At 37.4% G+C, this 15641-nt stretch overlaps 1 protein-coding gene across 1 annotated transcript in view; it reads right to left on the reverse strand.

The window, feature by feature from the left end:
• NOX5 (NADPH oxidase 5) overlaps nucleotides 1-15328 on the reverse strand; it is a 91438-nt gene extending 76110 nt beyond the window's left edge. The window contains exon 1 of the mRNA XM_011385821.1: nucleotides 15251-15328. Coding sequence (XP_011384123.1) covers nucleotides 15251-15279 — 29 coding nt within the window. The 5' untranslated portion in view covers nucleotides 15280-15328. The remainder of the gene's footprint in view (nucleotides 1-15250) is intronic.
• Nucleotides 15329-15641: the final 313 nt, after the last annotated feature.

Below are 15641 nucleotides of genomic sequence, written 5' to 3' on the forward strand. Positions count from 1 at the left end.
CCCAGTTTATCTAGAAATTTAGAAAATTCTAGTCACATAAATTTCTATGCAAGATTTTAAAAGTTGCATACATTAAAATAGCATGTTTGTAAACTAGTCTAGGCTGGTAATATTTTTTATTACGTGGTTTGGGTGCTGGTTACACAGTGGTATTAACTACAAAAATTCATTAAGCTGTACACTTGCAATTTGTGCACTTTATTGTGTGTGTATTATATATTTAAAATGTCATGCTCGTAGTTACTGGACATTAACACAAAGATAACACAAAAAATCATTTTTAAAGAGCTAGAGTTTACAAATACGTGGTGACAGAAATCTAACTATGGGTGGTGAACATACAATGCAATACATGACTTACTGTTGAATTGTACACTTGAAATTTACTGGATTTTGTTAACCAATGTTACAATAATAAATTTAAAAAATAAAGAACTAGAGTATATAATAATTTAATTTTATCAATAGATGTTAGTTAGTAGAGCTAATTGAAGACATATAAACCAAGAGCTTTATTTCCCTGTTTCATTATGCTATAATTTTTATTACTTTGAATGAAGAGAAAATTAACATAAAATTTCTTAAATTTAAGACTATTGGTCTGAAAATAGAACTCATAAGATTTTTTCCCTCTACCAAAGAGTTAGGGGTGGTTTGGTTTCACTATCTCAGCTGAGAAACTATGATTTCTGTAGCCAAAGATATTGAAAAATTTTAATAAATTAAAAAGTGTTTTTTTAGGTCTAGTCAGTCATTTTAAACTACAAATAATGGTTATATATATTTAAATAAACAGGCTTATTTTATTTGTTAAAGACATTGAATTTAAAAAAACAAGAAAACTTAGTGCTCTGTCATCTCTGCAAAATATATTATAAACTGAGTTTTTAAAATGATATCTGTAAGACTCAAGTTCTAAAAAATGCACTATTAAGCACTAATTTAAATATCTAATTGCATACATAAACCTCCAATTGGTAACAGGTATAAAAAACAAATAATTTCTTCTACAATGTCTATTTAAAATAATGGATATATTTGAATGTGTTTTGGGTAAAAACCTAAAAGGCTACACCTTTATCTGTTTCTGGAGAGATTTCCTAATCAGTAAAGCTAAAATGAACAATTTTGTTCCAGAAAAACTGTACACTCCAAAAGAAAAAAAAAAATTGCTTCTATGCTCCTAAAAAGTGATGGCATGCCAAAAGTTACAATAAAATGTAATGATAGTAAAATGCTAACATTAAAAATCTTACACAGTAATATACCTAGTTTCTTTGAGACTGAAGTTTTAAGTAAAGAAAAACCATGTCACCTTAATCTCAAAGAACCAACAGTTTCTAAGCTGAATAAAAAAGGAAAACTAAACCAGTCCCACCTCTTCTTTGGCTCAAAAAAAAAAAAAAAAAAGAGTGGGGGAAATATAGTTTTTAAAAGTATGTAATCTCAAATTTGAGAACTTTTATATGAAATACCTTTACTTCAAAAGATAATAAAATATATGGTTAAAATGAAAATAGGCAATTTTAATATTTCTTTGAGGAGTTCCTTATTTTATGCTATAATTTAAAACTTTAGAAGAATATTGGTAAAATTTAGGTCTTTTTAAAAACTTTACTTTTTTAGAACAGTATTTTCTTATGCATTTCGTTTGTGTGCTGATTGTGTAGTTATCACAGAATATAAAACTGGAAAGTAAATAGGGCATATCCAAATCTACATAGAATTTGGATTTTTGTACTTCAGCTAATATAGATAACTTTTTCAAGAATTGTTTTGGAAAACATACAAATATAATGTTAAGAGAGAAGAGGCATCTGAAAAATGCAAAGGAAAAGGCCTGCAGAAATGACCGACTATAGGTTAAAGTCCATTCTTAACTGCTCTCTCCCTGCCTTCTGCTCACTGCTCTCCAACTAACATAGTTTCCCATAGCTATCTCCCCCACTTCAAGGACTCTCCAGCTCACATTTGTTGATTCATAGCTTGCTACCCAACTTATGTTCTTCCTTATCTCTGTAGTTGTGTAGGAATTACAAGACTGTATAAAACTGCTTATTATGTTACAATTGGGGCTCAGCCTTTGGATAGGAATCCGCTGAGCTGGTGCCAGCATCAATAAGTGCTACTTCCTGCTTATAGCCTCAGTGTCCCATCTCTCTGTTCAAGAATCCTATAACAGTGCTGATAATGCCAAGGTTCTGGGTACTACAAGACAAAATGTCCTGTAAATAGATAAGACCAGTTGTCTGGAAATTCCTCCCCGCTTGCAGCCCCTCCCCAACCTGAGTCACGAAGTGCATGTAAAACTTCAAAGGAATCACATGCCCCCTGCATGGACACTGCAGAGGTATATAAAGTGTAATAAATCTAAGCAAGGAGAGCTCGTGCATGGTGTTGTTAACCCCACACGCTCTGCCAGCCAATAAATTCTCCTTTCTCTGAGTGTCCAATTTCCTCCGTCGGGTGTCGCTTCCTGCAACATGTGAATAGGGGATTTAAGTTGAAATATGTTACAAACCAAATAGTTGGTGTCTTAAAAACTGGTTATTATAAAACCTACACATTATTGTAGAATCATAAAGGCCAAAAGAATTTTTCAATTAAAATGTTCTATGTTTAGTTTTTAAGTGTTGTAATTCTCCGATTGTAGTTAATATGAATTGTATTTGGTTTTGGCATTACCTTGATTATATTTCCTGACATTCTTAATTATGGACCTGTAGATGAAGACAATTTTAAATTAATAGCATGTGTATTTATCTAAAGACTTTTAAAAGAAAAAGACTTGAAGTTTGGGATCAAACTGCTTATAAAGTAAAAAGAATGCTGCTAGTTAAGAATGCCTATAAAAATGAAAAGTTAAAGGAGAATTTTAGACAAATTCTCAAAATGTTCAACTTATTTACATTCTAATTTATTTAGAGTATTATGAATCACCACTCAGATAAAATTCTACTTAAATAATTTCGACATATGTCTAATAGTCAATTCTCTTTTCTAAGAACTAGTACTTTGTACACAAACTGGAAAATAATAGACAAAAGCATTGAAAACCTAATTCCAACATATTTTGACCAAAATTAAAAATAAAAACAGGTCACTTAATACCTATGTATACTCCACTTAGATGTTCTTGTTTACTTATAAAACACATTGTCTCTTCCGTAAGCCCTATAAAATGTTTTAAAACAATATATCTGAACCCCTACTTCCAAAAAGATAGAGAATATGTACTTTTCCCCCTATTCTTCCTACCAGAGCACAGTTAAAACCTTGGACATTATATATAAAACAAGCATGAGAAGACTCTGAAAGGTGGAAAGAAGAAGGCAAACCAACTAGGGACTTCAGGGCCCAAGCAATGACATAGCAGTGAGTTCCCTGGGTTTTCTTTTTGCCACATACACCCCAGACTGGCAACCCAGAAACACCAATGGACAAAGACAAAAAAGGCCCCAAGTAAAGACTACTCCTTTTATAGCCAAACAACCAGGAAAGTGGTAGCCTAGCAGGACAGAATACTTTAAGACAATAAGCGCTCTATTCTAGCCAAACACCAGAGAAAATATTGAAGCTTGACCCCCATCAGCAAAAGCTGAGTGGAAAACCTAGCTTCCACCCTCATCCAGCTTCAGTGAGGTGCTTCAACCCCTTTGCCCTTATCTCACAGAAGTGCTACTACCAAGTATAAATTAATACCTTCTCTTCTGGTAGATAAAGCTGAGGACCTGGATTTTCATCTCCACCGGGTGGTAACAAGGCAACATTCCTCTTCCACTGCCGAAGTGGTGTCAGAAGCCTATTTAAATCTGTAACATAATACCCAAAACGCCTAGGTTTTATTCAAAAGCTAGTGGTCATAACAAGAACAAGGAAAATCTCAATTTGAATGAGAAAGAATAGTCAACAGATGCCAACACTGAGATTATACAGATATTAGAATTATCTGACAGGGATTTAAAAGTAGCCAACATAAAAATGCTTCAACAAGAAATCATGGACATGCTTGAAACAAATGAAAGATAAAAAGTCTTAACAAAGAAATAGAAAATCTCAGTAAAGAAATAGAATATATAAGGAAGAACCAAATTGAAATTTTAGAACTGGAAAAACAATAATAATTGAAATGAAAAAAATTCAATGGATAGGCTCAACAGCAGAATAGAGGGGACAGAGAACAGATCAGTGAACTGGAAGATAAAACAATAGCAATTACCCGATCTGATCGCTACAGAGAAAATAAACCAAAACAAACAAACAAACAAATGAACAACCAAAAAAACAGAGTCTCAGAGACTTGTGTGACTATAACAAAAAGATCTAATATTCATGTCATCCGAGTCTTGGAAGGGATAAACCCAAAGAAACCTGTGCCAAGATATATTGGGATCTAAATTCCGAAAATTGAAGACAAAGAAAAAACCTTGAAAGAAGCAAAAGGGAAATGACACCTTATCTATGGAGAAAAACAATCTGAATGACAATTTTAATTCTCATGAGAAACCATGGAGTTCAAAACGAAACATCATACTTTTCAAGTGCTGAAAAAAAAGTCCAGAATTCTCTATCAAGGGAAAATATCCTTCAGAAATGAAAGGATAATCAAGACCTCTCAGATAAAGGAAAATTGAGAAGTTTTTATCAGAAGACCTATCCTAAAAGAATGACTAAACGAAGTTCATTAAACAGAAAGGAAATGATAATAGAAGGAATCCTAGAACATTGGGAAGGAAGATAAAATACCAAAAAGAACAAAAATATAGATAAATGCAATAGACTTTCCTTCTCTTGAGTTTTCCAAATTGTTTGACAGATGAAACAAAAAATATAATACCATCTGATGTGGTTCTTTATGTAAAGGAAATATTTAGGACAATCATATGAGTAGGAGATGGTAAAAGGACATAAAGAGAAGTAAGGTTTCTACATTTCACTCAAACTGGTAAAATGCTGATACTAATAGATTGTGATAAGTTATGTGTACATAATGTAATACTTAGGCCATACAAAGATATATACCCAAAGCACTCTAAGTCAAAATGGAATTCTAAAAAAAATCAATATCTCTCAATATGAATGCAATCTGATCACATGCTTAAAATATAATTTACATTTTGAAAAACTGAGGCTTTAAAGCCAATTAACATTGCTAATTTAAACATGTAGTTTGGTATAAGAATAAATACCTGGTAAGTTAAAGTAGTAGCAAAATGTTCCATATAATTGGGGGAAACCTGGTAGCTTAGTAAAGAGGAAAAGATAAACTTTAAAATTTTTACATAAAGAAACAAAGTTAAAATTCAATGAATTATATCTGGTCTTTGTGCTTTAAGGACTCATACATTTTTACTTGGCCCTTGGCCCATAATCATGATGTGGCAATTGGCGATTGTATCTATAATTTAACCTGGAATCAGGAATGCTCTTTTTAAAAGACACAAATATAACTATGATTTTTAAAAATATTTTTTATTTTTCAGTTATAGTTGGCATACAATATTATATTAGTTTTAGGTATACAACATAGTGATTAGAGATTTATGTAACTCACAAAGCGATCGCTCCAATAAATCTAATGCCCCTCTGACACTGTACATAGTTATTACAATATTATTGGCTATATTCCTTATGCTATACTTTATGTCTCCATCACTACTTTGTAACTACCAATTTATACATTTTAATCCCTTCTCCCATTTTCACTGACCCCCTGCATCTCCCTCCCATCCGGTAATCCTCAAAATGTTCTCTGTATCCATGAGTTTGGTTTGTTTGTTTGTTTGTTTGTATTTGTTCTTTAGATTCCACATACATGTGAAATTATATGGCATTTGTCTTTCTCTATCTGACTTACTCCAGTAAGCACAATGCCCTCTAGGTCCATCATGAAATATCTTTTCCATCCCATTACTTTTAGTCTGTGTGTGTCTTTTAATCTGAAGTGAGTCTTTTTCTAGGCAGCATATGTAAGCATTTTGCTTTCTTATCCATTTAGCCACCCTATCTTTTGACTGGAGCATTTTAACTCTTTTTCATTTGAAGTACTTGTTGATATATATGTAGTAATTGTCATTCTTTACTTATATTTTTGATACATATTTTTTTCTTCTTCTTAAAGAAGTCCCTCCAACATTTCCTGAAATACTGACTTGGTGGTGATGAACTCCTTTAGCTATTTCTTGTCTGGGAAGCTCTTTATCTGTCCTTTGACTCTAAATAATAGCTTTGCAGGGTAAAGTAATCATGGTTGTAGGTCCTGGGTTTTCTTCACTTCGAATATTTTATGCCAAGCCCTTCTGGACTGCAAAGTTTCTGTTGAGAAATGGCTGACAGTCTTGTAGGATCACCCTTGTAGGTAACTAATTGCTTTTTTTTTTACTGCTTTTAAAATCCTCTCTTTGTATTTAACCTCTGGCATTTTAGTTATGATATGTTTTGGTATTGGCCTCTTTGAGTTCATCTTGTTTGGGACTCTCTGAACTTCCTAGAGTTGTATGTCTATTTCCTTCATCAGGTTAGGAAAGTTTTCTGTCATTATTTTTCAAATAGATTTTCAATTCCTTGCTCTCTCTCTTCTCCTTCTGGTACCCTTATAATGCAAATGTTGTTATGCTTGATGTTGTCCCAGAGGCTCCTTAAACTATCTTCTTTTTTTTTGGATTCTTTTTTCTTGTTGCTATTCCGATTAGGTGCCCTCAGCTATTCCATCCTCAATGTCGCTGATTTGATCCTCCATTTCATCCACACTGCTGATTCCCTCTACTGTACTATTCATCTCAGATTTGGTATCCTTCACATCTGACTGGTTTTCTATTGTTTTCCACCTCCATTGTTATATTTTCTATCTCTTTGTTAAAGTTCTCACTGAGTTTATCTATTCTTCCCCTAAGTTCATTGAGCATCCTTATAACCAGTGTTTTGAACTCTGCATGTGGTAGATTGCTTGTCTCCATTTTGGTGAATTCTATTTTTGGAGCTTTGTTTTGTTCTTTCAAGTGGCACATGCTTCTTTGTCTCCCAAATGTGGCTGCCTCCCTGAGTCTGATTCTATGTATTAGGTAGGGCTCCTAAGTCTCCCAGCTTTAGTAGAGTGGCTTTATGTAGTAGTCGTGTTGTGGGATCTGGCGGCACAGTCCTGGGAGGGGTCCAGCTGTAGCCCAAGTTCAGTCACAGCCTGTGCGCCTCTGGGGCCACCTGGCAAGGATCACCAAGCAATCCACAGATGGCTGTCACCCATGCTGGGCTTATAGGTGCCTCAAAGGGTCAAGTTGGAAACTGAGGCTAGCTGCCACTAGTGCGGGGCTTGGGACTACTCAGCAAGAGGTACTAGGCATGCTGGGGTGAGATGCTGCTTCTTTGGGTTTTGTGTACCTTTAGGAGATTTTAGGAAAGTCTGCAGTAGAAGCCAAGACAGCTCATTTGTAGAGAATAAACCACTAGAAGTAGCTTGGGTGGGCCCACAAGTTAGGAGAGGCGGAATCTCAGGGAATCACCTGGGCAGAGCGACCTATTACCCAAGTTCATGAAGACTCAGATATGGTGGTGCTTGCATCTGCACGCTGGGAGTGGGGAGGGCTCAACAAAGGAACAATGGTCACTTCCAGTACATCTGTTCAGGAGAAATCCACCCCTGCAGCCCTCACCCTGAAGCCTGACAACTCAGTGCCTCCCCGTCTGTCCCTCGTGTCCCTTGTGTCCCTTGAGCAGCTGCCCCAGCACTGGAGCTCAGAAAGAGTGAGTCCATCAGCGAGTAAGGCCAGGCATATGCCCTTTAAGAGGAACATCTGCAACTGCTGCAGCCCTCCTCTCAGCCGCAACCTCTGTCGATTTTCACAGCCAGAGGTTATGGGGACTTCTCTTCTCAGCTCTGGAACACTGGGCTGGGGAGCTCAGTGTGGTGCTGGGACTCTTCACTACTCAGGTAGGGGAGAGGGCTCTGCAGCCAAAATAGCCCTTCCAATTCTCAATGGCCACATGCAGTTTTGGGACCTGGCTGTTTCACATCTCCACCCTTCCTACTGGTTTGTGGTGACCTGTTATTTTGTCCCTAGTTGCCCCTAGTTTCGTCTGTTCAGCCAGACCTCAGGCAACTCCATGTGCTGGCTGCTCTGAAGTTTTGTGATAATTTTGGTGTGGTCTTGAAAGGAAGTGTACACAACCTCTACCTTCTATATATGACCCCTTGACCGGTCTCCACCTATGATATTTAAAAAAAATTTTAAATTTAGTTTCAAGTATACAGTACATTGGTTAGACATCTATATAGTTCATAAAATGGTCCCCCCAACTGCACCCTCCCTCCTCTAACCCTCCACCTAGCCAATGTATTAATGCTAACTGCATTCCCTATGCCATGCTTTCTATCCCCGTGACCATTCATCAGCTACTAATTTGTACTTCTTTAGCCCTTCACCCCATTCTCCCACCCCCCATTCTCCCAGCCCCCAACCCCACTATATTTGTGAGTCGGTTTTTGATTAGTTTGTTCTTTTTATTCCTTAGATTCCGCATATAAGTGAAATCACATAGTGTTTATCTTTCTCTGTCTGACTTAAACACCTTCTAGGTCCATCAAAGCAATACCTTTATCCATTCTCTTCCTTTTCATATGTAGGGGTCTTGTTTTCTTATCCTTTCAGCCACTCTATCTTTTGGTTGGAGCACTTAATTCTTTTCCATTTAAGGTACTTATTGATAGGAATGTAGTTGTTACTATTCTTTATTCCTGTTTTGATACATGTTTTTCTTCTTAAAGAAGTCCCTCCAACATTTCCTGTAATACTGGCTTGGTGGTGATAAATTCTTTTAGCTTATTTTTGTCTGGGAAGCTCTTTATCTGTCCTTCAACTCTAAATGATAGCTTTGCTAGATAAATTATTCTTGGTCTTCATTCTGTTGAATATTTTTTGCCAAGCCCTTCTGTACTGCGTAGTTTCTTTTGAGAAATCAGCTGTCAGTCTTATGGGTGTTTCCTTATATGTAGTTATTTGTTTTTTCTCTTGCTGCTTTTAATATTTTCTTTGTATTTGATCTTTGGTATTTTAATTATGATGTGTCTTGGTGCGGGCCTCCTGATTTTGGGGATTCGCTGAACTTCCTGGGATTGTATGTCCATTTCCTTCACCAGATTAGGGAAGTTTTCCATCATTATTTTTTCAAACAGCTGTTCAACATCTTGATTTTCTTCAGTCACACCAATCAGATGAATATTTGGATCCTTAATAGTGTCCCATATCCTCCTTAAATTATTTTTATAGTCTTGGCATCTTTTTTCTTACCATTCTGATTGAGTGTCCTGATTGGCTTTCTTGTCCTCTAGATGGGACATTTGATCCTCTTCTTTATTCACTTTGTTTATTCCATTTAATATACTTCTCATCTCAGATAATGTGTTCTTCATTTCAGACTGATTCTCTTTTATAATATCCACTTCCATTTTTGTTTTTTATCTCTGTTGAAGTTCTCACTGAATTTATCTACACTTCCCAAAAGTTCATTGAGCATCTTTATAACCAGTGTTTTGAACTCTGCATGTTAAACTACTTGACTCCATTATATCTGGATCTATGTTCTCTTCTCTCATATGGTTTCTGCTTCTTTGTCTTCCAATTTTGGCTGCCTTTCTGTGTCTGTTTCTATGTACTAAGCAAAGCTCCTAAGTCTCCCAATCTTATTAGTGTGGATTTGTGAAGTAGGTGTCCAGTGGCACAGTCCTGAGAGGGAGTCAGCTGCAGGCCAAACTTAGCCCAAGCCTCTGCCCCTCCGGGGCCACCTGTTAAGATTCTGCAAACAATCCACAGATGCTGTGCTTATAGTTGCCTCAAAAGGCCATACCAGAAACCAAGGCTACCTCCAGTGTGAGTCTCAGCAAGGAGCACCTGACTCACTGAGGATACACCTGGATGTGGCTTGGGTGGAGCTACGAGTTGGGGGAGGCAGGTTTTCAGGGAATCCTCTGGGCGAAGCGACCTCTGTAATCCAGTTTGATGATGCCATGGCTATGGAGGCACTGTGTCTGCACACTGGAAGGGGACAGGGCTCAACAGGAAACAATGGATACTGCCGGCACTTCTGTACAGAGTGAGTCTCGCCTCGGCTTTTGTTCCAACAATGTCTCCCTGTAAGTCCCTGGTGCCCCCTGCGAGCAGCCGAATCAACACTGGTGCTCAGAGCGAGCAGGTCCAACACTGCGAAAATCCGCTCGCGGTCGCGGCCCCTTTAAGAGGCTTCTGCAGCTGCTGCTGCCGCAGCCTCGGTCTCACTCAGCCACTCGGACCTGGTAGCCCCGCATCCTTGCCCCTTCCTACCTTCTGTCGTTGCAGGGTGCTTTCTTGGACTTCTCCCTAGTTGTATGAATTGTTCCTCTAGATCCCAAGCGATTTTCCCTTGCTGCTGCTTCTTCTTTCCATCACAACTTTGATTTGGTCACCAGAGGGATGAACAGAGCCTCTATCATCTACGTCATTTTTTTTCTCTCCGCCTATGATTTTTATTACCACAAAAGTGAAAAACAACATGGCTTACCGATATTAAAAACTCATGTATATAAAGCTTAACATATATCCAAACATTGAATTACTTAATAGGTAGACCAGACTCTGGACGAATGTCCTTAAGTTTGGAGAACAAATTGCTTGTATTTTCCATCCATGTTATGAAGTGGGCTCACAAAAGATAGATTGTCCTTACTCTACAGAAGTTAGCTGTTGCAAGTAAGAATTAATACCTGAAAGCCATCATTATGTAAGAACTGCCAGCTAAAACAACAACACCTTCAAATTAAAATGAACTTAAATAATTGAGCTGAAATACTACTTCCAACTCAAATAACTGTGCTTCATTAGTGGGGTATACTCAAAGTGGTCACAAAAGGAAACATTATATCTTGTTACTTATCCAGCAGTTTTCCTATAATTTGTTAATTCAAGTTTTAATTTTTGCTGACAGCTAAAACAAACGAGTCATTATATTCATATTAATTTAATATACCAGTGAAAATAATGTAACTGTAGAGTTAAGGGTTGGGGAAAATAGGGAGAGGCTGGTAAAAGGGTATGAGCTTTCAGTTATAAGACATAGTCCTGGGGAGCTAATGTATAACATAGTGACTTTAGTCGATGATGCACATCAAAAGGTAAATATATGAAGTGATGTGCATTAACTCAATGGTGGGAATCCTTTCACAATGTATATCAAATCATCATGTTGTACACTTTAAATGTAATTTTGTCAATTACATCTCAATAAACCTGAAAAAAAAAAAGAAATGTAACTTTATTGCTTTGCAATTCTTTGTATTTATGTTCTTGGGTAGTGTCTTCCCACACTGAATATGAGCTTGCTCTATGAGATTGTCTTGGCCTATAGGACATTAGCAAGTCTGACACAGCATAGGCTTAATAAAAGCTTGCATTCTGGAGGTCTGTAAAACTCTCTCCTGGAAGCAAGCTACCACGGTATAAAAACACTTGAGCTAGACTACTGAAAGATAAGAAGTCATGTAGAGAAAAGACCCTGGAAGATGAGAGGCCATGTTGGATGTTCTCACCCCAGCTGAGCTTTCAGCTGAATACAGCTGTATGAGTGACCTCAGCTCCACCATATGAAGCAGAAGAACTGCCCAGCTGAGTCCAGTAAGCTACTGAATCAGGAGAAATAATAAAATTTGAAGCGGGGAGGCGGGGGGATCTTTTATCCTGAAACAGATAACCAAAACAGCTTCATTAAATTATATTGTCAAAAAGGAATACAAATTGAGTTTCAGTGAAGAATCAAAAACCAAGAAGTTATCCCATGAATAATGTTAAATTTAAATGGAAATAAAATAAACTCATAACTTTAAAATATATCTCTTTTAGGTCTGTTCAGTAACATGACCTAAATAACAATATTGCCCCAGCCCATAAATCTGATATGGATTCCAGGAACTTTGGTCTCTGATCCCATGTTCTACTATGTCTTGGATATTAAGTAATTAATATTCTCTGATCCCATGTTCTACTATGTCTTGGATATTAAGAAAGAGGATGGCTGATCTCATTCAGAGCAGGGAAGATACAAAGCAGTCTCGAGAACAAGATGTCTTTAAAAACGTATGGGATCCTAAGAAAAGAATGTAGAAGGCAGCTCAAAAGAATAGAAAGACAGAACTTTTTTTCCCCCAAAAAACATTAAAGGACAAGTTAATGAAACTACTACTCCCCTAAAAGCCACCCTTTGGACATTTACATATTAGATGACGTGCTCCTCATTATCTAAAACATTTAATTAAGTGTGTTATGATATTCCATTCTCAGATTTGCAAGACCCTCCACAAGTGCCATAGCCTTGAGCCTTGAAAGAGTGGAAAGTGAACTTGCAGCACCAGAAACAAGTGAATTTTACCTTTTGAATGTACCTGAAATAAAAAGGATCTGCTTCTCCTTTTAATTTATTTGCCAACAGATTTGAACAATTATTGTTGTTTGCTGTCTTACCACTTCCCTTGCCTTCTGTGGTCCATTAGGACAAAGGCCTTCCTAAGGACAAAGATAGATGTTCAAGACTGACATATTGAGCCTTCTTTTGACACTAACCTAGAGAAGCAAGTTAAGAGGTTTTGTTATCCGAGCTTAAAAGAATCCTCTATCATTAACTCTACCTTTGCTGAGCTATCCAAAGAGAGGACCAGGAAAAAAACAATTTATTCATGAAAAACCAAAAAAAAAAAAAAAACCCAAAAAACAAACAGGAACTTTGGTTTGTAGCTTCAGGTCCATGAATATTTAGTGACTTAAAATTATAAAAGGCAAATTACATAATTTATTTTAATAGTAGTTAATAGTACTTAAATATATAACAATCATGTTAATGATACTTTAGAAGTTATACATTTTTAAAAAGCAAAAAGAATTCTCATTAAAAAGAGAAGCATGGTATAATGCAAATACATTAAAGATGATTTTTTAAATTGGAAAATGTTTAAAACTATGAAGTAATCGGATTTAGGGAAATTAATCGAATATACATAAATTTAAGCATATAGAAAGAAGATGTTTATCCAGCACCATCAGGATGTGTGTGTATGTAGAAAAGTGTAGACTGCTATACACACTAGTCTCATTCATATCCAGGTGAATTTAGATTAAGTGGGTAGCTTAACTTGGCTTGGACCCATTAGAAAGATATGGGCAGTTACAAGAAATATTGAGGTTTTCAACAAAAGTAATTACTTAATATCCAAGATGTTTGTTTAAGATAACCTCACAACTTAGTATTCCAGAAAAAAAAGTGTCGAAGTTGCTTCATTATAAAAACCCACTTGCCTTTTCTTTGGCATGAGAGGGCATTTTTTTATGTGACTCTCACCAACAATTGTTAGAATAGTGGCCATATAAAATAAAGAATACACAACTGATTTAAATCAAACACAATGATAAGACTAGTTTCTTTTGGTATACTTATTCCAAAAATAAAGAGACAAAATTAAAATTACTTAGAGTAAAAGAATGAGAGAGATAGAGAAAGTAGCTATGTTAACATTTCCCTATATATCCCTTCATCTACTTCTGTGGATAAGAGATAAATTACAATTTCCAAAATATCTTCTATGATCTATGACCTGTATATATTTTCCTTATGTCTTATATCACCTGTATCTTCAACACAAAATCATTCCTTTTCTGAGAAGTATCTTTTCATTTCCTACTAGCCTTAAGAAAGCTTAGGGACGAAGGTACAAAGGGAAAGAACAGGCCATGAAATTATGGAGTTAGGCAGGAGAGTGCATTGAGTTTAAGTGAGTATCCAGGGATTGCTATTCAGCAGTCCCATAGAGTACTATGTGACAATATTAATGTCACCTCGACTAAACTCTCCATATATGTCAGTAGACTTACTGATCTACAACTGCCAAATGCAATAACTAGTATTAATAATAATGACTATCAGGCATCAAGAAAAGATAATATCGTCTTCGGTATGTTCTATTCCTTTATGGCGAAGAACATTTTTACAAAGATTTTTTGTTTAAAATAGCTAACAATCATAAGTGCTAGTATTTAAGGGGCTAATTGTAGTTGTCTAGGACACTTTATCCAGAACTTTTGCCACTACTATTTATGATTTAGGTTGTGTTGTATTTTCACTCTCAAAATATAATTTTTAACTAAGGCCTTTTAATGATTCTGAAATATAGCTGTGTATAACTTTAGTAATTTTTTACACCTATTAAATTTTATTTATTTGGTTAAACCAAACCTCAACATTACAAAATGTTACAATGAACTACAGTTAGACTAGATGGACAAGCCTCAAGTCATATCTAGAATATTAGATCAGATACCTGACTTAAATACCTCAAGGTGTCCACATGATGCTAATATAGTAGTCTTAGCACCCATGAGTTTGACCTTATCAGTTTTCAGCTATTGGGGAAAAACAAGTCATAAATCATAATTTTGCTTAACTGAGGTTTTGAATGCTGTGCTCCTGAGAATGCTCTGTGGGAGTGCACAGGCAGTAGGTGTCCCAGACCATTGCCAGCAATCCATGTTCTCCATGTCTTACCACAGGGATTAAACTTTCTCTGTAAAGGGCCAGACAGTAAATATTTTAGGCTTTGTGGGCCATACCGTCACTGTGGCAACTACTTAACTCTGCTGTTATAATGCAGGAAAGCAGCCATGGACAATATATAAGGGAATGAGTGTGGTTGTATTCCAATAAAACTTTATTTATGAACAATGAAATTGGAATTTCATACTTTTTCACATCACGGAAAGTTCACATTTCATATTCACACTTAAAAATGTAAAAACTATTCTTAGCTGGCCAGCCATACAAAAACAGACCACCTTGGCCCACTGGACGCAGTTTGCCCATCCCTACTTTATCACACGTGCAGTGACTCTCCAGCGACTCTCCGGTATAAGGGGTCAGAGTTAACATCAAGGAACGTCTCTGCTGGGATGAGGATGTCTTACGCACAAGCCCCATGTGCCCAGACTGGCGCATTCCCAGTCAAGTCTGGGATCCACTGTCTGGACCACTGCGTTGCCAGGTCACTCCGAGGAGTGCAGGTTCGGAAGGAAGAGGTCCTCAGTAGGAGAGGGACACACCTCAGCATAGGAGGGCAAGACCCTGGACAGTGGGGTTTGGAAGTTGTGTAAGACCAGAACAAAGAGCCAGAATTCAGGCGGGCCCCGAAACCCCATGGTTCCCTCAGGAATGTCTCCTGACTCGCTGCCGCCTTAGGCAAGTCACTCACTCGGATACGCCGGCAAGGACGAAGGCCATAGAAACAGCGCAAATAGAAGGACTAAGGACTTCATGGGCATCAACCGCAGCACTCCGCCATGCGACGGGAACGTCCTAGGGCCACAAGGCCGGGTACCTCAGGGCGGAAAGAGGGCGGGGCTGGCGTCCAATGGTCTATCTCAGGGCCCTGGGCGCCCTGCAACGGTTGTGCCCAGAGCGCAAGCGCAGCCTGGGTGGGCGTGGGGCCGCGCGCAGGGGGCGGGGCGACTGACTCGCTCTGGTGCGCATGCTCCCTCTGACTTGGAAGCTTTATGCCAGGCGCAGGCCTCGGAACGTCCCGACGCCCCGTCGAATGTGGGGTTCGGCCCATCCATGGAAGATAGGCATGGAGCTAGCCTAGA

This window comes from Pteropus vampyrus, unplaced genomic scaffold, assembly GCF_000151845.1.
Source record: "Pteropus vampyrus isolate Shadow unplaced genomic scaffold, Pvam_2.0 Scaffold15, whole genome shotgun sequence".
Taxonomy (NCBI): Eukaryota; Metazoa; Chordata; class Mammalia; order Chiroptera; family Pteropodidae; genus Pteropus; species Pteropus vampyrus.